The 23,261-nt window shown below is 53.8% G+C and overlaps 1 protein-coding gene across 1 annotated transcript; it reads left to right on the top strand.

Moving 5' to 3' along the window:
- Nucleotides 1-1,645: 1,645 nt before the first annotated feature.
- GHRHR (growth hormone releasing hormone receptor) lies at nt 1,646-15,042 on the top strand (the record flags this gene model as incomplete). Its single annotated transcript, XM_080818783.1, has 13 exons — nt 1,646-1,702; nt 3,849-3,951; nt 4,073-4,180; nt 4,725-4,822; nt 5,854-5,951; nt 6,639-6,771; nt 8,105-8,258; nt 8,517-8,577; nt 9,010-9,079; nt 9,763-9,854; nt 10,419-10,548; nt 11,166-11,207; nt 13,004-15,042. 13 exons carry the CDS (start codon nt 1,646-1,648, stop codon nt 13,127-13,129), a joined length of 1,272 nt encoding a protein of 423 aa, XP_080674909.1. The 3' UTR covers nt 13,130-15,042.
- Between the last annotated feature and the right edge of the window lie 8,219 nt (nt 15,043-23,261).

Consider the following 23,261-nt stretch of genomic DNA (forward strand, 5'->3'; position numbering starts at 1 on the left):
TTCCACTGACCTTTTAAACCGGATAATTCTTCATATAGTCACAGGGGCTGCTGTCCTGCGCACTGTAGGCTATCCAACAGCTTCTCTGGTTTCAATCTGTTATACTCCCGTAGCACCTTGCCACCGCCCTTGCCACCCTTGATCTCTGGCTGGGGTACTGAAAACTGTTTCTAGGCATCGCCAAATAGTCCGTGGGGGATGAAATCGCTCCCTGTGAAAAGCCATTACTTTAGATAATTATTATTAAGTGTCAATATCCATTTTTAACCATCATTCATGCTAATGACATTGACACTAATTACCAAGGGGCTAATTGTGGTATGTATCCTTGCACTGTTGCTCATTTATAGCCGGGAGATGGAAGGGTCCAGCTTTCCCTTTAAACCACACCTGCTCAGTGCTCTGCTCTCCCACCTGGGAGTCCTCCCTTGGCCTGCCCCTCCCGGAGCTCTGCTTCACCCTGAAGAGGAGCTGAGCTGCGTGTGTGCCCCCTGTTTGCACTGTTTTCATGGGTGACCCGCAGGAAAGCCTTTGGGAGAGGGAAGGGGGTCTGGGGCTTGGGGTGGGTGATTCATGTTTTCTCTTCAAAATATTTTTCTTCAACGCTGTCGGCGATGAATACAAATGGAAAAATAAATCCCTGCTGATGTAAAATGACTCCTCACTGTCCACGAGGCGGGGGCGTGGAGCCTTCATCATTCATGATTCCGGGCGGGCTGTAAACAAGCTTGTTGTCACCCACATCCAGCCTCCCAGGCTCTGGGACTACAGACCTGCGCACAAACGTCAGGGCTAACCAGGGACAGCGGCATCCAGGGCCCTGGAAGATACCATGTGCTTCCAAAGCCCCAAAGGCTGCATGAGATCCGGGTGGGACTTAGAGCCCTGTCTTCAGCTTGGTCAACTGGGATTCCGTATTTTAAAGTCTAAAACTGTAATAAAAGTGACCAGGAATTGAATATTCTAAAATCACTGGAGCAGCTTTGGTAGGGCCTCAGCTGCTAGGGCAACTTTTGGCCGGCCCATGCAGGAGCTTGTGATCTCGTTTCTTTTTCTAAAGTCATCCCTGCTCTGCAACCCCCACGGACAAACTGCCCCCATCCCTGCTGCATCCCCACAGCCCTGGACCCACCCTGCAGCCCTGTGGCTGAGACTCGGGTCACCAACCAAACTGGGGGCTCCCTGATGGTGGGCCCAGGTCTTCTTCTCTGAGTCTCCTTCATTTGTGGGGGGAGGCTCTCTCCGCTGTGGGCCAGCAGAAAGCTGGGCTCAGAGAAGGAAATGGCAAAGGATATTGACCAGCCAGGGCAAGAAATGTCCTGTGGCTCTCACATCTCTGGGCCCTTGCTGTCAGGACAGGCACACAGGAAGACTTAGGGACACAGTGGAAGGGGGAGGGGGTGGGGGCATGGAGGCCCACTTTAGAGCCGGGGCTGAGTTGGGCACTGTGTCCTGCAATCCTGTGAATATTTAGCTGGTTCTGTCCCTTTTGCTGGCTTCTGCCTATGCAAACAGCCACCAGAGTAGGCAGAAGCCAGGGCCAGCGGCGTGGCGGCAACAGCAGGGCATTGTGGGGAGGGAAGAGGGTTGGAGCTCACAACGAGGACGAGGACGCTGACTGAGGGAGCCAACTCGGAGCCCCACCATGGACAGCAGGGCGTGGGGTGCCTGCATCCTCTGTTTGCTGAGCCCATTGCCAATTGTGAGTAGCCAACACAGACCCTCCTGCCTCTCCCGCTGGGCTCGGGATCTGGGAGCCTCAGGACTATGTGGGGGGTCCAGCTGGGGCCTGGTGGGGTCCCCACTGCCTCTTCCCCAGCACAGCAGTTTCTTCCTACTAAGCAGACTACTGACCATGGCTCAGAGAAATCCTGCCCCGTCCCCTCATTCCTCTCATCCCCCCCCTCCCCCACCACCTCAGCTGCTTGGCTCTGGGTAGCTCTGCTAGGAAACCTGGCTGAGCTGACTTAGCCTCCCTGTTGCTTCCCTCCAGGGCCTGTCTGGGCCCCCCGGGGGGCACCACAGAGACCACAGTGTCCGCCCAAAACAGACTCCGAATCAGGGAGGCAGTTAGGGCCTCTCTTCTCTGTCTCATGTCCCCCAAGTCTTCTCTGAGCTACAGGTCCCTAATTCTTCCACAAAATCTCCAGACTCCTTCCCATCCCCGCATCCCAGGAGCTACACTCTCCTCAGGTTGCTGCCTCTTAAGTGGTATGGCCAGGGACCAGGTGGGCCTGCGCAGGGAGTGGAGAACAGCTGCTCCCCGTTGGCACTTGGGGAACTGCTCCTCTCTCCATGCCCAATGCGGGGCGGGGGTTGGGGGGCTGGAAGAGCTTTTGGCAAATTGACGTACTGGAGAGTGGGGTGTGGGACAGGGGCCCTCCCTACATGTGCTGCAATTTCCCAGCATGTTTTCCAGGAGTTACCACAAGGGACACAGGGACCAGGACAGGACGTACAAGGTACTGGGTGGGAAGCTCAGCGCACGCAGACTGAGGACTCCTTCCTCCGCTGACTTGTGTGTGTGAGTGTGTGTATGCGCGTGGCTGCCAGGCCTGCCAAGCACCGGACAGCACCTGCCCCTAGGTATTTCCCAGCCCCAGGGAAACTAGTTGTGTGGCCTGGGCACATTCCCCACCTTTCCTGAGCCCAACTTGTCTCTTGTATAAAGGAGATCATATCAGCTCACTGGGGCTATTGTGCATTGAGTGGGATCTGATTTGTCAAGGGCTGGGCATAGGGTGCTTGACAAATTTCTCCTCCTCCTCCTTCTTCTTCTTTTCTTTTCTTTTCTTTTTTTTTTGTAATTTCAGCAGAGTTGGCACACCTTGTTACATTAGTTTCAGGTGTACCAGATAGTGATTTGACAAGCTGATATGTCATGCTGTGCTCTCCACAAGTGTGGCTCCCATCTGTCACCTACAATGCTATTATGACGCCATTGACTTTATTCCCGGGGCTGTAAATTTCCTCCCTGTGCCTTATTTATTCCATACCTGGAAGCCTGTAGCTCCCACTGTCCTTCACCTGTTTTGGCCCCCCCCTTTTTTTGCCATGCAGGTAACTTCTATTGCCTTCCCTTCTGCAGTGAGGGAGTCTCCTTCCTCACATCTGTGTGCACCCCACCATAACCATGTGTTCTTTCTCTCACTTCCCCCCTCAACCCCAACCTCCCCCCACCTCCCCTCTGACTCCTTCACGCCTCCTTATCTGGCTCTGACATTCTTGCCTCCTTCTTACAAGGACCTCCTGTCCACCCAGATAATCTAGGATAATCTCCCCATCAAAAGATTGTTACCTTAATCCCAGCTGCAAAATCCCTTTGACCCTGCCAGAGAGCATACTCAGTTCTCAGGGATTAGGACGTAGACATTGTTGTGTGTATGAGGGGCATTGTTCCGCCTACCAAGGTACTTTGTGCAGGATTGCATCCAGGGAGCAGGAGTGCAGAACGGGGTTAGGAGAGCAGAGACGGAGGAAAGGCCCGGCACAGATAAGTCGTGGGCTCAGCCAGCTCCAGGAGACCTTCAGAAGACTTGAGTTCAACGTGTCTCAGAACTTACTCCCAAGAGATGAAATTGGGAACTGTCTGTCCAAATGTCCATCTTTCTTTCCTTTCTCCCTCCCCACGTCCCTCCCTCCCTTTCTTCCATCCTTCCTTGCTTCCTTCCTTCCTCCTTACCCTCCTCCACCAAGTACCCTTGCCACTATTGTGAGCCAGGCCTTGTGCTTAGGAGTGGGACGCAGAAACGCATCAGGCTTTGTCTCTCTTCTAAGGTCTTTGGGACCAGAGAACCCAGAAGGAGCCGCCGATCAGCTTGGCCAATCCCCTTACCTCCTTCCTGCAGGTATCCGGCCATGTACACCCAGAGTGCGACTTCATCGCCCAACTGAGAGAGGATGAGAGGTCATGTCTGCAAGCAGCAGAATGGATGCCCAACACCACGCTGGGTATGGCGCTGGGGAGGGAGGGAGTGACTTCTAGATTCCTTTATCTCCTCCAGCCTCATCCCTCCCAATGCTGGAGGGGCCTGGACCCCTGAGTCTGCTGTGCTTCCATCTCTCTCTGCAGGCTGCCCCAGGATGTGGGATGGGCTGCTGTGCTGGCCGACGGGGGGCTCTGGCGAGTGGGTGACTCTCTCTTGCCCTGATTTCTTCTCTTACTTCAGCTCAGAGCCAGGTGAGGGTTCTGGGTGTGGAGGTGAGTGGGGAGGAGAGGTGGTTCCATCTGGTGATGCCAGAATATGCAGGTGCCTCTCTGGCTTTGGGGGCAGTAGATCTGGATTTGAACACTAAGTTCCCATCTTCCCATGTGTCCTTGGGCTAGTCACTCCACCTCCAAATGCTCAGCTTCCTGACCTGTGACCTGGGGAAAACAAGAACTTTAACCTCAGAGAGGGCGAGGATTGGTGACGAGAGCATGGAAGTGCAGGACCCAGGGCCTGACCCCAAGGGAATGTTCTGTGGGTGTTAGCAGGAGGGCTACCTATGGGGTGGAGGGGAGGAGGGCCTGTCTGACTGTTCCCATGCTACCAGCGGCCGAGTGGGGGGAGTGAGGAAGGGTTGCTCCTGGATCCCAGGTCCCTGGAGAGAAGGCCACCCCCTCTCTGCCACTGGGAAGAGCTGTCTGCAGAGTCTGGATGGTCCATGACTCCCCAACCCATCCTGGAGAGAGAGAAGGAGCAATAACCCGTTCTCTGTTCCCACCTCTGCATGCTTTCCAGGGGCCGTGAAGAGAGATTGCACTATCACCGGTTGGTCCGAGCCCTTCCCACCTTACCTTGTGGCCTGCCCTGTGCCCCTAGAGCTGCTGATGGAGGAGGTAAGAGGCTTCTTGAAGGAAGAATCACCATGAATATTTGTAGGGATGGCGGGCCGCACAATGGAGGGGTTACCATTTCCACTGTAGCTAGCAGGTTGGAATATTAATTGCAGAAGTTTCCAGAAGATGGCAGTATCTAGAAGAGAGAGGGCCATGGTCTTTTGCTAATTGCTTAGGGGTGCTTCATGAGCCACGGTGCTGGGAAAGAGGGGAGGCAGAGGGCAGTGTGGGAGGTGTGCTGGCTGCCATCTCCTTGGCGTGCCCTCTCTGTGCTCAGGCCCCCAGGGCAGGAGATTTGAGCGGTTCCAGGGAAACAGAGGCTCTTAGTGGTCCTGGGCATGCTCCTTCCCTTCTCCAGTCCTCAGTCCATGGAGTGGTGTACATGCCCCATGCTTCCGAATTGAGCAGGGCCTCTGCAAGGTGCTTCGGTACCCACAGTCCCATACCTCTTTCCCCTCAGCCCGGCAAGGCAAGGCCTGAGTCTGACCATTTTTCAGATGAGTAGACAGACACAGGTGGTGATTGCCTACATCCCTCAGGGGTCCCGATCCCCTCCCTTGGGCTACACCGTCCATCTCCATCTTTTCCACTTTTCCCTGTGGCTGTTGCTGGCTGCCCCCTTACTTTGGGGGATGTTGTGTGCCCAAGACGTAAGCAAGTAGGATTCAGTAAACAAGCCCCAGTTCCTCTTGAGCTTTTCTCATTCTTCAGTGAATGAAGAACATACCAATGAATGAATGAAGCAGTAGTTTCTCTGCTGCCTGTCCTGTCCCAGTAACGGTGAGAGTCAACTGTCTCACTCCCGGGCCCCTCCCCTTCACCTCCCTCTGCCCACCAGCAGGCCAGGTGCAAGACAGGCTGTAAACAAACACTTCTGTTCGTGAGGGAGCTTGCCCCAGTTCCCATGGGTGCCCCTGCCCCGAGATGGGGCGCTCTGGGGTAGAACTGAGAGCCTTCACCTACTTGGTCATCAAGCCTCCCCTTCCCCGAAAGTGCAGCTGCTGAGACTTCCTCTGTCTCTACCCTGCCAGAAATCCTACTTCTCCACGGTGAAGATCATCTACACCCTGGGCCATAGCATCTCCGTCGTGGCCCTCTTTGTGGCCATTGCCATCCTGGTTGCTCTCAGGTTTGCCATCCTCTTTGCCTGCTCGAAAACCTTCACTGCCTCCCTATTGCCCGCAGCACTAAGTCTGATTCTTTGCCTGGATATCCAGGAGGTTCCCAGATCTAGGCGCCATGGCCATTTCTGGCTTCTCCTTTCCTTCCCCCTGCATGTTCCCTTTCCACCCCTTGGAAAGCCCCTCCAGGACTCACTGGCATCTCTACACCGTTGCTCACGTGGAACTTACTCCATTTGCTTGGAATGCCCAGTTGCTTTGTTCTTGATATATTTATATCTGTTAAAATCCGAAACCCAACTCCCAACTGCTTCAAGAATCCTTTTTGCCTCCCCCCACTGAACCCCTTCTTGACTATTCCAACCCTTTGATCGTTGCCCCTCTGGAGGCCCTCCAACTTCAAAGTCTGAGCCCCAAAACATGGCTTGTGCTGTTGTCTGTCTCACGGGGCTGTGCCTCATCTCCCTGAGCACCTAGGGGGCTCCCCTGGGTATCCTGCCCTTTCTGCCTCTGTCCCCCAACTCTAAGCCCCCGAAGGGAGGCACTGGTCCTCTCTGTCCTCTCACCTGTGCTGAGCCCAGGGCAGTGGTTGGTCGGCTGTCCCGCACGGCCACTCCAAGTGCAGCCCAGTGTGGCTCAAGTCAGTCCCGTTTGCTTCCCACCACGCTCACCCTCCTCCCTCCCTGCTCCTCCAGGAGGCTCCACTGTCCTCGGAACTACATCCACACCCAGCTGTTTGCCACCTTTATCCTCAAGGCGGGCGCTGTGTTCCTGAAGGACGCCACCCTCTTCCACGGGGAGAACACAGACCACTGCAGCTTCTCCACGGTAACAGCTGGAAGGCCCCGGGGCGGGCAGGGAAGGAAGGCTGTGTGAGAAACAGAGATGTGCCCCACCCCGCCAGCCCGCCCAGTCCTGTGGGCTGACCCTGGGGCTCTACAATGGCCAATAACAGAGCAGGAAACACCCGGCCCTCCACAGAGTCAGGTCCTAAATCCCCATGCCATTTCTTGGACTGCGGGGCCAATTCATGTCATTCCCCGAGTTCCGCGTTCCCCTTCCCATCCCTTATTCCATACTCTGACCTGGCCCGTACTTCACCCCAGCAGTCTCTGCATTTCCTACCTTCCCGTGCCAGCCTGTCCGTGGCTGGGTGTGGGTATGTGCGGGGTGAGGCGGAGCTGGGTCCCTCCCTCAAGAAGCACCCAAGGGCTGGGGGGTTGGGACAGAACGCACCTGATTATGGGACCACGGAGTGGGGAAGGGGGTGGTGAGAACTGGGCTTCAGGGAGGAGGTGGTTCTGGAGCTGGGAGGGGTGAACGGGAGGGAAGACACATTTAATGGAGGGGCCAGGGTGAATAGACTCTCACAGATGGGAACACATGAAGCATGTCCAAGAACCAGAGGGGTCACAGCGGGACAGGAAGGTGGGAGACACAGGAGAATGAAAATCCAAGGCCATTGGGGATAGCATGGAGGCCCCGCACCCCCCAGGCACACTAACTGTGCTGGAAATGGACAGATCCGCAGAGGGACAAACCCACAATGACCTTAATGAATGAATGAAAGAAAAGCTAGTAATAATGATATGAACTGAGCACTTCCAGGTGACACTGCTCTAAATGCTTTATTGCATATATTACCACCTTTTATTTCCTGGATATGTTTTCATTTTAGTTCCATTTGTATGTGCGTGGGCCTGGGTCCAAGCTCAGGCTGCCTGAGCTCAGGGGTGGTGCTCCTCACCCCTGACAGATGAGCGAGTCACGCGCTGAACGAGTGAAGGCAGTGTGAGGGCCCATACGTTTGCAGGAATGAACGGAGCTCCATACCCACAGCTCTGGGGCTGGACGTGGGGTCAGGAAGGACTGACCCAAAGAGCAAATAGTAGCAATTCCTATGCAGCGTTTCCATCTCGTCCTCATGATGAGGCATTGGATAGGAATTGGGAGTATTTCCTTTGACAGGCGAGAAGGCGAGGTCCGGGGAGGTTACCCAGCTAATGCAGGCTAGGTGTGAACTCAGATCACAAGTCTGTGCGGTTAACCACCACATTATACTACCACGGCCCCTCTGGAGCAGCCTGAGGGGGAGGGACCTGAGTGGAGTAGGGGCTCCAGTGGGTGTCCAGCTCCAAAAAAGCCATGCCCCGGCCCACAGGTTCTATGTAAGGTCTCCGTGGCCACCTCCCATTTTGCCACCATGACCAACTTCAGCTGGCTCTTGGTAGAAGCTGCATACCTGACCTGCCTCTTGGCCTCCAAGTCGCCCAGCACAAGGAGAGCCTTCTGGTGGCTGGTTCTTGCTGGCTGGGGTGAGTGCAAAGGCTGGGCGAGCATGTGGGGCTAGGGGAGGGCTGGGAATGCACAGGGAGCTCAACCAAAGGTCCCTTCTGCTCGCTGATGGTGACGCAAGACCCAGAGCGGGGAAGGAATAGCAGCTGGTAGTTCTACGGCTTCCTGGTCCCACCTTCCCTGTGCCCTACGTAGCCTGCAGTGGTGGCAGCAGGTAGGCGCATGTCTCTGAGCCAAGGACGCACACCCCTCACTGTGTCTCCTCTGTACCCCCACAGGGCTTCCCCTGCTCTTCACTGCCATGTGGGTGTGTTGCAAAGTGGTCTTCGAGGATGTGGCGTGAGTCTGGGGGGAATCACCTCATCCCACGGTGCCGGGTGTGGGCTGGACCAACAGGCAGTGTGGTGGTCCTCCAAGCTGGGGAGAAGAGGAGGAGACTCTGGCTTCAGGGTATACCCAGGCTTGGGTGCAAGATGGGAAGGTCATTGTGGGTAGTGTGGAAGGGGCAGGACCCAGGATGGGAGGGGGCCTCAGATGCTCAGGGTGCTGGGCTCAGGGAGAGGTGGGGTTTGCGGACACACTAAATAGGGCCTCCTGGAACAAGGGGAGGTTCTGCGGCCAGCAAGAAGCAGCTAGGTGGAGAGAGAGAAGGTTAGCCCAGCATGGATTGCCATGTCTCTTTGGAAGGGGTCCCAATTGGCTGGGAGAGGAGATAAGACTGGGCAGACATTTTTGGTGCCCCCCATCAGTTCCGGCTTGTCTTCTCCCTAGGTGCTGGGACCTGGATGAGAGCTCTCCTTACTGGTGGATTATCAAAGGGCCGATTGTCCTCTCTGTTGGGGTCAGTCCCTCGGGCCACGCCCTCTGCTTTCTGCTCCCTGGGTCGGTGGAGGTGGCTGTCTGACAGGAAACGTGACTCCATGCTGGGAGACAGGATACCTGGGCTCTTTAGCCCTGCTCTGCTGGCTTGTCTGCATGGCCCTCTCTGGACCTCAGTGTTGGTGAAACTGGGTGGCGGGGGTTGGGGGGGGTGGGGTGTTGTCTCCACAGCACTCAGGCTCCTTCTCACTCGGAGTCGTGATGAAGTCAGTGCCTGACTGTAGGTCATGTCCCACTGCAGCGAGGCTGGTGTGGGCAGCAGAAGGAGATGCGGTAGTTGAGCCAACTGCCTGCCCCCATGCTGCGAACCAGGTCACCTGGGCTGGTTTGCATGGCCTCGGAGAATGTGTGCATTGCCCCCAATATTATCAAAAGGGGGGACACCTACTTTGTCAGAGTAGACCCTGGGAGGTGATGGAGGCAGGATGACAAGTTCTGACCCTCCCTCCAGCCCTTTATTCCGGGGCTGGAGAGGGAGGGGGCCCTAGGATGCACATTCTAGATTAACAACCTGTACATTCCTCCACCTGCACATCCCTGTGTCTCAAGGATTTAGGATTTCTAATCCTCAAAGAGGTCCCATCCCAGGCCACTGGAGCCACCCCCTGACTCTTGCCTTTCACCTTCCTGCACTTCTATTTCCAGGTGAATTTTGGGCTTTTTCTCAATATTATCCGTGTCCTGCTGAGGAAGCTAGAGCGGGCTCAGGGCAGCCTCCGTGCTGAGTCTCAGTACTGGTAATGTGTGTGCACACATGTGTGCATTTGGGGACCCTGGGGCCATAACCAGTGTGGGAATCAGTGTAGTTCCATTTCACTCACTATCCAGGACTGTGGTCCTCCCTAAGCTTCCAGAGAGAGAACGGATCTGGTCCCTGCCCTCTAGGAGATCACAGTGTGGGGAGGATCAGGCTCCAAGTATCCAGTTCCCAGGCCAAATGGACTGATGAGCGCTCAGATCCATTTCTGTGGGATCCCGTGGAAGGAAAACTTTTCTAGATGGAGCGATGGGAGTGAGGTATGGTTAGGGAAGACTTCTTGGAGGAGGTGGTCTTTGAACTAGACTTTTATGTGTAGATGTTGAATAAATGGAGCATTTGGCAGCAAGAACAGCAAGATTGATGGCCCCAAAGTAAGGAGGCCCTGCATTGTGCCACACTGTGTTTGGGGAGGCTGGTGTTCTCCAGGGTACCTGATGCAGAGAGTCTATAGGGGGAACTGAAGGGAAGTGGGAGTGAGCAGGAGGCACGTGGGAGTTTCTAATTCCAACCTTGGGTGCCTAGGGCTTGTCTTCTCCTGCAGGCGTCTCTCTAAATCCACGCTTCTCCTTATCCCGCTGTTGGGAGTTCACTATGTCATCTTCAACTTTCTGCCCGACAGTGTGGGCCTCAGCGTCCGCTTCCCCCTGGAGTTGGGACTGGGCTCCTTCCAGGTGAGGACCCCTATAGGGACTCTTTCCACCAAGTCCTTGGGCAGGAAGGAGGCAGTGCTGCCCACTGATACGGCTGAGTTCATGGTAGGTTAAGGGTTACCAGGCTTGGTTATTCTTTCTCTCATCCATCTATCCCTCTATTCATTCAACTTCCCCTGAGCCATCTACTCATCCATTTAGCCAACCGTCTACCCATCTTCCATCCATCTATCCATCTATCCATCCATCCAGCCAGCCACTTACCTCTTTACCCATGCATCTATCACTCACTTATTCATTCATCTATCATTCATCATCCACCCATGCATCTCTCATCCACTTATCTGTCTATCCAACATTTCCTGAGCACCTATTATGTGCCAGGATCTGTGCTTAATAGGAAAATCAGAGAAATAGCCTTAGCAGGATTTCTACAGGCTTAGCAGGCTTTCTACAACGACTACACAAGACAACGTACCTGGCATGTAATAAGATGAACGCACCTCCTTCCCTTTCCCCAAAGACCTGGCCCAGGCCACATCCTCGGGGTGGGTGGAGGAAAATATAGTAGAAGGATGTGGACATCTTGTGGCCAGGCCATCATATTCTGATGTGGTCCTTTCTCTTTGGCCCTGCAGGGCTTCATCGTTGCCATCCTGTATTGCTTTCTCAACCAAGAGGTATGTAACTCTGCTGGCTATTCTTAGTCCTTGACTCTCCCCTCCTGCCAGAACTAAGGCCACTCATCTTCTTCCCAGACCCTGCAAATCCCAGCTCAAACCAAACCTTGACTCTTGTGATCCTTTGGGAAGCTTAGTCTGTCCTGAGTTTCTAGATCAAGCTGAACCTGATTGCTTCATGTTAATGTCCTTTATCCATCCCTCCTCTGGTTGGACCAAATATACTATCCATTCAGGACCAAGGATGGTCTAAAAGGATCCCCCAATTCTGTGTTCCTAAAACCGAACAAAAGGGAGAGTGGAGGAGGGAACGAGCCAGCTCTGGGAGAGATAGAGAAAACAGAGACAACAGAACTGAAAGTCAGAGGCAGACATAAAGGGAACTAGGAAAGTAGAGTCAGGTGCAGCAACAGGGAGGATGATGAAGAACCGAGCCAGGGATCCTGAGAGAAAGCACCTGGAAGAGAGGGACCGATGAAGAGAAGAGGCCGACCAGAGGAGGACACACCCATGACTAGATCGATGGTGCCGATATGCTTGTAGAAACATGAAAGATGGCAGAGAGTGGAAAAGGAAAACATCGCACCCAAGAGGCACCTTGCATTTGTCCCTTAGGACAGACTAGCTCTGTGGGAAAGGCAGGAGAATTTATCTCAGTGCCCTACACCCCAGGCCCTGTGGCTGTGTGCATGGCAGAGTCACGGGTTCCCTCGGGCAGCATGGATTTGCCATGGGCTCTGATCCGCTGGAGATGCACGTGCCCTCTGCCAGCTGTGGAATGGAGCTTGCCCCTCTCCTGCCACCTCTGTCCCTGACTGGCTCCCACCCCGCTGACTCTTTACTCCCATTGCAGCCTTCCTGAGTCTCGTACAGCCTTATCGGGTATCTGGGTGCAGACACAGGACTGTGGTATCTGTTTGTAGTGGCTCTTGAGTCCTGTGGACAGTGACAAGAGTGAGGAACAGCCCTGGCTGTGGCTGGAGGGACCTGGGAAAGAGGCTTCCATGGAGAGCTGTGAAAGAATCTGTCCTGGGAAATCCTGCTGGAGATCAGATAGTTACATACCTCTGGTGATGGGGAGCTTACTACTCATAAATAGCTCTTCTGTTGTTAAGCATCTATGGGGAAGCTCACCTTTACTTTGAACAGAAATCGGTCTCCCTTTTATCTATCACTACAGCCCAAGTTCAGCTCTGTCGGTGGGTGGGTGGGGGGATCACAGCCTCTCAGCTCCCTTTGACCCCAACAGCACCTTAGAGATGTGACAGTTCAGATTTCCCTGCCCCCCCGACCCCCCTCCCAACCTAGCTGTTTTTCTTTCAGGAATCCCAGTCCCCTTACCTCAGCTCCTTAGACAGGGTTCCGTCTTTTTTCCCTTTAGGTCATATCCTCTGGACAGGTTCCCAGTGGCCATCATTCAGTTAAGTGGGCAGGGCAGGACTGAATCCCAGAGCAGGGGGTGGGAGGCCACTCAGGGAGGACAGTGGGGCTAGTTGGCCAGAAACAGAAGAAAACACCCCTAGAAAATGTCTTTAACTGGACTCATACAAAGGTAGTGCTAAAAACTAGAGTAAAGAGCTAAAGGGATTGGCCGGGAGTGCTCACAGGAAGGAGAAAGTCGTATCTTTCAGAGATAAAACTTAGTGATGGCTCTGGTCAATCTTCGCTTCTCCTCTCCCAGGAGTCCATGTCCCTGTTTCTCCTGCATGGTCCCTCCCTAGACCCTCAGTCCCTCTGGGGTGGAGTACAGAAGTAGCAGTGGGACCTTCCTAACATCCTCTCCCTTGCCCTTGGAGGTAAAGACTGAGATCTCACGGAGGTGGCACGGCCATGATCTTGAGCTTCTGCCAGCCCGGAGGACGCACACCAAGTGGACAATGCCTTCTCGCTCTGGGGTGAAGGCGTTGACATCTGTCTGCTAGGCTAGCCACATCATGCGACTGGAGCCTACATCTGGACTTGGGCAGTTACAATGGGCCCACCGCCCTCTGCAGGAGCAAGAGGGATGGGCATCTTGAGAGCCCTCAGGCCACACCTCCGCCCCAGCTGCTGCCCCACTCTGGGCAGGGGCAAACCTTTCACCCTGTCCTGCACCTGTCCTGCACCTGACCCTCTGCCCCTGTGTGTCTACCTCTGACGTTGCTGGTTGCTCTGTCTCTATTCTTCGGTTCCTCCTCCTGGAGTCTGGGCCATAGCCTAAGGCTGGAGGAACCGATAAACTTGTAAACGAATAGATACAGAGTTTGAGTGGATACCTGCGCCTCCACAGGGGCGGGACTTGCAGCCTTGATTTGGATCTCTGGTGCAGAAGCGCCTCTATCACTCCCCCGTCCATTTCGTCCCCATTATTAGTCTGCGCAGGAATCCTCTTGTTCAATTTATTCTTAAAACGTGTTCTCTCTTGTCTCTATCTCCAATCCCATCCCTCTCCTCCCACAGGCAAGCATCCCCACGCGTTTCATGTGAATATTTGCGTTTCTGTGTGTTTTTGCAAAATATGTAGTATTTTGTGTGTGTCTGCACTTTCGAGTTGCATAAATTTTGTCGGTTATATGCTTCATTCTGCTTCTAACATTTTCCCGTCGGCACTCTGCTTCGAAGACATCCACCCGTGTTGCCGTGTGCTCATCTGGTCCCTTGTTTTGACTGCCATATGGTGCCGCATGGTGTCATCGCCCACGTCTGACCGGTCCCGTCTCTCCCTCTCCCCCATAGGTGAATATTTACAGGCTTGTCCCCTCATGCACCTGTACAAGTGAGACTTTCTCCAGGACACAGCCCGGGGAACAAAAGTGCCAGGTCATCACATATGCCTTTTCTTCCAGGATCAGGTACCGCCAGATTGCGCTCCAGAATGCTCGCAAAACCTGCACTCCCACCAGCAGCTCCACCAACACTTGGCATTACCCAGCTTTTTAATGTTTGCAAGTCAAATGGGTGTAAAGTGACATCTCATTGTTGTTTCAATTTGCATTTCTCTGATAACTAATGAGTGTGAGCTTCTCTTCCCCTGCCTGTTAGCCTTTTGGGTTTGTTCTTCTGGAAATCCACTCAGGTCACTTTCCCTATTTTTCTCCGTCAGGGAGATGTCCCAATTCTAGGTCTTTCCCTCAGATTCTCTCCATTGTGTGCCCATAGCCTACTGTCTGCTGCCCCCCACCCCCCGCATCCTCATGGTCAGCCCTTCCCCCACTCTATTCCTTGGTGGCAGGGAGAATGAGACCTGGGTGCTGTCCCTGGGAATGTGTTTGTAGACTGATGGGAGATTTGAGTGCAGAAAATAGGCAGAAATGGACCCTACAGGCCAGGATAAAATCGCTCCCATCCTTGGTCAGCCCACAGCGATCTGTGGCGCAAAAACCCAGCTGCATTCTCTGGCCTCCAGGAAGACTTCCAGTCTTCCCTGCCATTCTTGCTTTGATGCACACCCTCCTCCCTCCCAGGCATGAGGGTTTCAGTGCAGGGATACTCAGCCAGATGAAACCCAGGGTCACATCGTTGGCCACGATATCCGACTACCCAGCACCTTCTTGGTCAGACAAATGTCAAGGTGTGACTCCAGTCTAAGAACTTTCCTTTAGCTTCAGGGAATTGAATTCCTTAGGGAATTCATATTCATTGCAGGGCATTGAGAGACGTAGCCAGAATTTAAAAAGGAATAAAAATCAGCCATAATCTCATTTCCCAAAGATAGTCACTATTGATATTTTGGTATGTCTTCTGAAAGATTTTTTTTTTCTCTGCATTTCCGATCCATCTTGAGATCATACTGTATTTATAAATTTGTATTTTTTATGCTTAAAACAAACATACACTGTATAAAAATGGCCAGTAAACACATAAAAAGATGCTGACTGTCATTAGTCTTTGGGAAACTGCAAATCAAAACCACAATGAGATATTGATTTAGCCCACCAGGACAGCTGAAATGAACAAATAGAGAGCAACAAGCATTGGACAGGTTGTGGAGAAAATTGGAATTCTACGTTGCTGGTGGGGATGTAAAGTGGTACAGTTGGTTTGGCAGAAAGTCTGATAGTCCCTCAAAAAGTCCCACGTTGGGTTGCCATATGACCCAGCAAATCCACTCCAAGACACATAGGCAAGAGTATGGAAAACATCTATCTGTACAAAAAGTGGTGCATGAGTACTACATCCCAGCAGTGGTATGGCTCATTGCCAAAAGACAGAAACCCAAATGTCCGTCAGCTGGCGAATGGATAAACAAAATGACATAGGTCCATAAAATGGAGTATTTTTCTGTAATAGAAGGGACCAAATTATGGACATGTGCTGGATGGATGGACCCTAAAACATGGTGCTCAGTGAAAGAAGCTAGGCACAGAAGGCTACATATGGTAGGATTCCGTTTATGTGAAATGTCCAGAATAGGCAAATCTGTAGAGACAGAAAGTAGGTTCGAGGTTTTCAGGGGCTGGAGAAGGGGAAAATGGGGACTGACACCTCCTCCCCCAGTGGCTACAGGGTTTCTTTCAGGGGTGACGAAATGTTCTAGAATTCGCTACAAACCACTGAATTGTATAGTTGAAAAGGGTGACATTTACAACATGTGAATTATTATTATTACTATCTCTCGATAAAGTGAATATTCTTTGTTTAGCCAATAACTACTTGACATATCTTGACAATAACTACTTGACAATCTTCTATTGGATTGCTCCTAATTTTAAAAAATCAGTAGTTGCAGGGTGCCTGGGTGGCTCAGTGGGTTAAAGTCTCTGCCTTCGGCTCAGGTCATGATCCCAGGGTCCTGGGATTGAGCCCCGCATCGGGCCCTCTGCTCAGCGGGGAGCCTGCTCCCCCCCCCACCCCCCCGCCTGCCTCTCTGCCTATTTGTGATCTCTGTCAAATAAATAAACAAAATCTTTAAAAAAAGGGGCACCTGGGTGGCTCAGTGGGTTAAGCCTCTGCCTTCGGGTCAGGTCATGATCTCAGGGTCCTGGGATCGAGCCCCACATGGGGCTCTCTGCTCAGCGGGGAGCCTGCTTCCCTCTCTTTCTGCCTGCCTCTGTGCCTACTTGTGATCTCTCTCTCTCTCTGTCAAATAAATAAATAAAATATTTTAAAAAATCTTTTAAAAAAATCAGTAGTTGCGATGGCAAACTTCCTTGCAGACAATTCTTCACGTACATCTCAACAAGAGAAAATCTTCAGAACAAACTCCTAGACCTAGAATGTTTGACCCCATGCAATGCACACAAGAAGAATTCTAATTCCTCCTGGCAAGCCGTGTCCCCGACAGCTGGCCCCAGTGCATTCTGGCACAAACAGGGTGAGTGCGACAGTTTCTCTGTCTCATCCTATCATCAACAGCGCTGTCAGCCTGGGGGTCAAATGGTGGGCCCTCGGAGTTCCACCCGGTTAGCAGTTCATGTTAACTGTTAGTTCATGGTTAGCGTGAGTGGTTAGTTAGCAGTTAGCCTTCGTGGTTACTTCGTGCAGGTAGCTGTGGTGGAAGCAGAAGTTCATTCCCTGAACTGTCCATCCCTTTGCTAGAAGCTTCATTTGTGGCAGGAAGTCTACACCTTGTTCCCTTCTGGTTTCAACTGGAACCTCAAATTCCTGCTGCTTTTATAGTCTCTTCCACCACGGGACCTAGACTGGGACTACAGTGATGGTTCTCACGGTTCCTGGGCTCATTCCTTGACTGGCCAACCCTTCCCTTCCCAGGGCTCAGCATGCACATCTGTGGCAGGAAAGAGAGGGTTATCAGGTGATTTCTGAGGGCTCAGAAGGGACATTGAATGAGGGGAGCTGAGAAGAGCAATTCTCTACTTGGCCACCAGGTGGCAGGAAAAGTGCAGCCGGGAACCCTGGCTGGGCTGATGCTGTGTCCCTGTGAGGACTGACCACTGGAACAGGGCTTGGGACTCCCAGGGCCTTGTCTTGGGGCGCAGTGAGCCTATGGGGCTGCTGGAAGAAGGTGCTTCTGCTCTGGCCAGGAAAGGATGGTTCCAGTTTTGAGGTGGACGAAACTGGGAAGAAGAGGGAGTACTGGAGAGACAGGAGAACTGGTGTTCACTGAAGACTCCATGCGGAGTTCAGACCAGAAGGGGGCTGCCCTGGGCCCCTGGTTTTGTACGGGCTGGGAGGGCAGGATTTGCCATCACCCACACCGATCTTCCTTCCAGCGAGCTGCTCCTCAGGCCCTGAAAGGAGTTTCTGAAAGGGAAGGAAGAAATTTGACTTCTCTCCTGTTGTGGTCAGCCCGTGCTTCTCTACACTGTGGGGCAGAGGCAGGGATAAAAATGAGAGTTTAGCCATTCCTTGTCAATAGGGAGCCCCCAGGAATGTTTGGGCTATCCCAGGGGTGAGCCCTAACCTGGATGTAAGAACAGGCATGTGAGAGACTCAGACCCTCAGACCCTCAGAGGACAGAGTGTGGGGGAGGGCTGGAGCAGTCAGGGAAGGTCTCCTGGGGGAGAGGACTTGGGTCAGTTGTATAGACCTTAGAGCCTCACCAGGCCAAGTGTCACCATCTGCTGGGCAGGAAGCAAGAGTGTGGCTGATTTCAGCTTAGGGAGCAATGCTTGGAGGACGGGTTTGGAAAGACGGGAATGTGGGCATCAGACCCAGGCTTGGCATCCCCAGGGATGTTCGCGAGTGTTCCTGTTCGGGCTCTGGGCCCTGCTGGGCTGCCTGTTCGTTCACTTGGTGAAGATTTCCAAAGTACTTGCTTAGGCGACAGGCACTTTGCTGGAGCCTGGAAATAGGGGCAAACAACCCCAGAACGTTCCTACATAGGAGGCTTTGGGTCTGGTTAGAGCAGGTATGACTGAGTACACTACTGCAAACAACAGGACCCCTCAGGCTGGGTTAAACAGAAACTCGGTGTATTCAGGGACATGAGGCGCTCACTTGTCTCCAGAAGCTCAGCCATTAGCAGCGCCCAGCCCACACCAGAGGATCACTGTGACGAATTCCCCACCGTACCCCTTTTGCTAGCACACACAGCTGTTCACACCAGGAATACTGTGGACAGAATGCCAGACACACACTCCTGGCTGTTCTGAAAAGCCGAACTCCTCCACAGCCCTGCTTGCTAAAAACTTGATTCCACCTGGCACTGGCTTCCTCTTGTTTTTCTCTTCTGAAACTAAGTCTACAGATGAGGTCCTGGCCCTGCCCACCAGTGACATGGGGAAGCTGGGGCAGCCAGTTCTGACTTCTGCCCTTGGAGAGGGCCTGCAGACTGTGGCAAGCTCCTCAGACATAGGAAGGGCGTTCAGCATATGCTGGCTGGCTGCAAACCTGACAGATGTCCCGTGCTGGGAGGCGATTGGGCCACTCAAACTATTGCCTCATAATGGCGGTAGGTGTGCCAGGAGAAATAGGGGACCATAAGAACAAATATCTCAAGGACCAAATCTAGTCTGGGAATGTTAAAAAAAATAAAAATGTTTACTGGGGAAGTGACATCTAAGCTGAAATTAAAACCATGAGTATGAGTTGGCCAGATGAAGAAATGGATTAAAATCTACTTTCTAGGTAGAGGAAACAAGTGCAAAGGCCCTGAGGTAAGAAGGAGCATGGTTTTGGGGGGAGCTGAAGGTTCTAGCTATAGAATATGGCTATATTCCACATAGGTATAGCTATAGGAATATAGTGAAATATATCACTAGCTAGAGGAATATAGTGAGAAAAGGAACTGAGATGGGGTGCGTGGGCCATACCCAGCTCACATAGGGCCAGGAAAGCCAGGTTAGGGAGGTTCAATCCTGAGAGCTGTTGGAAGTACGTTATATAGAGCAAGGCTTGTGGCCAGGGAAAGGGGTGTCTGCTGGTGGTGGCATTCACCATGAAAGCAAGGCTGTCTGCCGGGATGGGGGTGGTAGTGGAGGAAACGGGGGGGGGGGTCTTGAGAACAAAGAACGTTGGAAATAGCAGTGGCAGGAGGGGGTTGAACCCATTGGTGAGAAATACATGAAATTGTCAGGCAGTGTTGATGGCCTGGTTCCTGCCCGAGAGCAAGAATTTGGGGTGACACTACTTTTCCTGGGGGGCACTATCTGGCAGAGAGTCTTCTGGGGTTTTGCCCAAAACACTTCACTGTATTTGCAGACAAGGGTCTGTGCTGCAGACTGGCAGTTCAGGGTGCCGAAGAGACAGTAGTTTGGGTGAGGTGTTGAGGGAGAGATCTGGCAGGACCAGCGGTGCGTCGGAGGGGATGAGTGTGGCTGCTGATGAGGTTTCTAGCCATGGATGGGCCCCCACTGGAGTGGAAGGCGACACTGCTGGGAGTCTGGGAGAAGGGCCCTGGAGGGAACGGTAGGGGGGGGCGCTGCATCCCCTGGGCACGGGAGTCCCCCAGCATGGAGGCTGGTGATGACAAGGGGGCCCAGGCAGGGGTGGGGTGACATGGAGTGGAGTGGGGGAGCACAGGGCAAGCTGGATAGACATCCAAGACAAGGCTACAGGTGCAGAGGCTCCCTGGGCAGGTGGCAGGGGTCACAAAAGACCCAGGCACTTGCCCTCACCCTCTAGAAGCCTGATGTGTCTGGCCAGCAGTCCTACAAGGGCCTTGCCCTCCCAACTTTGGGACTGCCAGGTGCCCAGGCCCTGGAACCTTTAGGAACAAAGCTGCCTGCCCAGGTATAGCCAGACTTTGGAAACCCAAGAAATCACAAACCACTGGTGATGTTCGGGACTTTGGTTTTTGAGAGTCTGTTCTGTCTCTCTGTGCTCTCTTGTGTGACTACCTCTCTCCCAGAGTGCTCCCACTCTGGGTCTGTGCCTCCTCTCCCCACCCTACCTCCTTTCTCTCTGTCTGTCTCTATCTCTCTGGCTCTCCCTCTCTCTGTCCCTGTTGGTCTGTTTCTCTCTGTTTCCATCTCCCCGTGTCTTTCTTTCTCTTGACGGGGCCCCAGCTTCCAGCTGTGGGAAGTGCTGGAACAGCGCATGGGGCAGCTGGCCTGTGTCTGTGATCCTGGTTCTCTGGGCCCCGGAGCTGGCCGGAGGTGGCTGGAGCTCTCGGCTGCATCCAGATGGCCAGCAGCCTGCATCTGTCAGAATTCTTCTCCGCTCCCCTCTGCCCAGCCCCCACAACTGTTTTTCTCTCTCCTCCCTGTCTTCCCCCCAGACCATTCTGACCCCTGCATGCTTTCCAGAGCTGGAGCGCTGTGTGTGTGTGTGTGTGTGTGTGTGTGTGTGTGTGTGTGTGTGTGTATGGGGTACTGCAGGAGGACAGGTGGGATGACACAAGCCAAGTTCACCAACCCTCCCTGTGGACATGCCCGGGAACAGGTCAGGCTGCTGGGGCTGCCAGGCAGCTGTTCCCTTGCCTCAGAAGCACGGCAGCCTAGTGCACATTCCCATGGTTACAGGGCTGGGAAGGGCTGGCTGCAGTGGCATCGCCATGGCACCGTCGTGGCCCTCAGCTCTGCTGGGCATGGTGCTAGCATGGAGCAGCTCTGGGCTTCCACCGGGCAGATCTCACCCCTCCTCCCCTCCCAGGCAGCTCATGGCCTGTGGAGTCAAGGGGAAGGCAAACAGTCCCCAGGGCAGCCTCTGGGAAGGCCAAAGGCCTGCTCAGCCTCTCAACCCATGGCCGAGGCCCTGTGGGGGGTGGACGGCTGTGGGAACGAAAGCCTTGTACACCAGCTGGCTCAGCACAGACCCGATGCTGAGCCCTGGCCTTGCCCCAGGCCAACCCTTGGCTGTCTGCAGCCCAGATCCTTTCCGCAGCCCCTTCCTCAGTCCAAACGGGGCCCTTAGGAAACACAGCCTCAGCCCACCACCTGGGCCCTGCCGAAATCTTGATCTTGACCCAGCTCCCAGACCAGAAGACCAGAGTAGTCTTCTGGTCTTCTGCACACTCCCACTAGGGCTATGCCCTGGGGGTCAAGCAGAAAGGAGGGAAGGTTCTGGAGAACTAAGCCCTGCTTTGGGGGGCAGGTAAGCATGCTGAGAACAGAGGGAAGAGGGACTCTGGCAGGCAGCAGTTGGGGGTCAAAGGTCAGAGGTCAGTTGGGGGTCAGAGCCATCAGAGGAGGCCTCCTGGGAGAAGCAGTCATATGTTGGGCCCAAAAGGATGAGTAGGACTAGAAGAGGGGAAAGATCCTGGGAGGAGGAGCAGCTGGCATGAAGGTAGGGAGACCCAGAGCACATGACCCATTTGCTCAAATTCAATCTTTCAGAAAGAGGCTAGTGCTGTGTGTGTAGAGGTTTCTCTGGGTTTAGTTGTGCATTGCTGGATCACGGGAGTGTCCTGCACGATCGGATGAGGGATGGTTAGCAGGGTCCTGTGAGATCTCTTTAAAGGGAGGCTTTCAGAAGCCCCAGCATAGCCTCGGTGGGAAGATCTTCATGGAGTGCACCTGGGAGACTCACGTGCCTGTGCCCGGGTCCCCTCCAACCCCTGAGCCCGGGCCCGGCGGCCTCCTCGGCCACTCTGTGTGGGTGTCTGGGGAGTCTCCCAGTTGGGGGGTGTCAGGACAGCTCCTCCTGCGCGTCTCCCAGTTCTGGAAGCGTTAGCCTCCTCGGCCTGGCATTTCCCTCTGGATCCCAGGAGTAATTCCTGACTCTCCATTGGGAGGTTTGGAAGCCTCTTCCCAAGGTGACAAGGGAAGCTCCTTTCACAGCCCAGTCTGGGCCGGCACAGCTCCCCAGTCCTCTTCCACCCCCTCCCCGGCTGCTCTACCCTGGCCTGGCCCGCCTTCTCTCGGTCCCCAGGAGCCCTGGGACTGTGCTCAGATCAGCACAACTGCCACTTTCGCTGGCACGGCCCACGGCTGCCGCCTTCCGCTTAACCCCTTTTCAGCGTCCATATCACCTCCTCCGAGAGGCCTGGTCTGACCACCTGGTGGCATCCCTCACTGTCACATTGCGTGTCCTCGTTTTATTTTCTTCACGGCGCTCAGTACTGATTGCAGTCAATTCTCCGTATCCGCGGTACTTAGGTTCCATAAAGTCACAGGGAACACAGAAGCAGCAAATACAGAACCGTCGCCCCCAGGAGAGAGGCGGGGCGGGGCAAAGCCTTGGTGCACAGCATTTTCATCCACAGACCTATATGGAATCTTGTTTTCTGTGTGTTTCTGTTTGCAGACACCTTATTTAATACGCATTGTTGGCTCATTAACATTGAACTCAAGGCCAGTGGTGCTGTAACTCATGAGTAAAAGAAGCTTGTCTAGCACACGTACTTCCCCCGTAAGCCCTATCAACCCTCTCCGGCACCAAGGAACCCCGGCCAGGACCTCTGCACTGTGCTGGAAGGCCAATTTAAACAGCAGGATCACCAACCCAAAGCCCAGAAATGTGGAAAACATGCCACTAAACAGACCATGAAAAAGACACTTGTTTACAGTGTGTGAGCTGAGAAAAGAAGGCAGGGCAGGGTGTCTCCTCGTGGGGCCTCAGCCGGGAACGGATGCCTCCGGCCCCTCAAGTTCTCCACTGCTCTGTGCGCCTCTGAGATGACTGACAGCAGGTGAGTATTGGCTTTGGGGTACAGACGGCATTAGCTGGCAGGCAAATGTGCACACGCACTTGGAATCTGAAAAAAAACCAGGGTCAACTGTATGTTATTTATGTTTTTATATTTATGGCCAGGCTTCCCTATGTCGCATTCCCAGCACCAGAGTCAAGGTCAAGATTCAGAGTAGGCATCTGCTAAAAATGACTGACCTGCCTCATACACTTACACCCACACACGCATGCATTCATTTACACACACACGCACAGAGTCCTTAGGAGCTCTCAAATTCTTTTCCTGCTGCTCCACCCTTGGGTCCCCCAGGCAAGGGGGAGAAGGAAGATTCTGGAAAAGGGTGGTGGGGGAGAGTTCTTGCCCTCAAACTTCCCCTATCGCTGTCCTCCTGTCCAGACTGCCCTACCTGACATCTGCCGCAGGAAAGGGGGCGTGTGTGCGCGAGTGGTGGGAACTCCCTCCTTCAGGAATCTGTGCGGGCACACACAGCCTGGCTGAGGTCCTCTGGGCCCCAGTGGCGCCAGAGCAGTGCGTGTGTGCGTGTGTGCATGCCCACGTGAGCACCGAGCCCCCTCCTGTGGAGGCGTGTGTGCGGGCTTGCG

The sequence above is a fragment of the Martes martes genome (assembly GCF_963455335.1).
Source record: "Martes martes genome assembly, chromosome: 11".
NCBI classification, from domain to species: Eukaryota; Metazoa; Chordata; class Mammalia; order Carnivora; family Mustelidae; genus Martes; species Martes martes.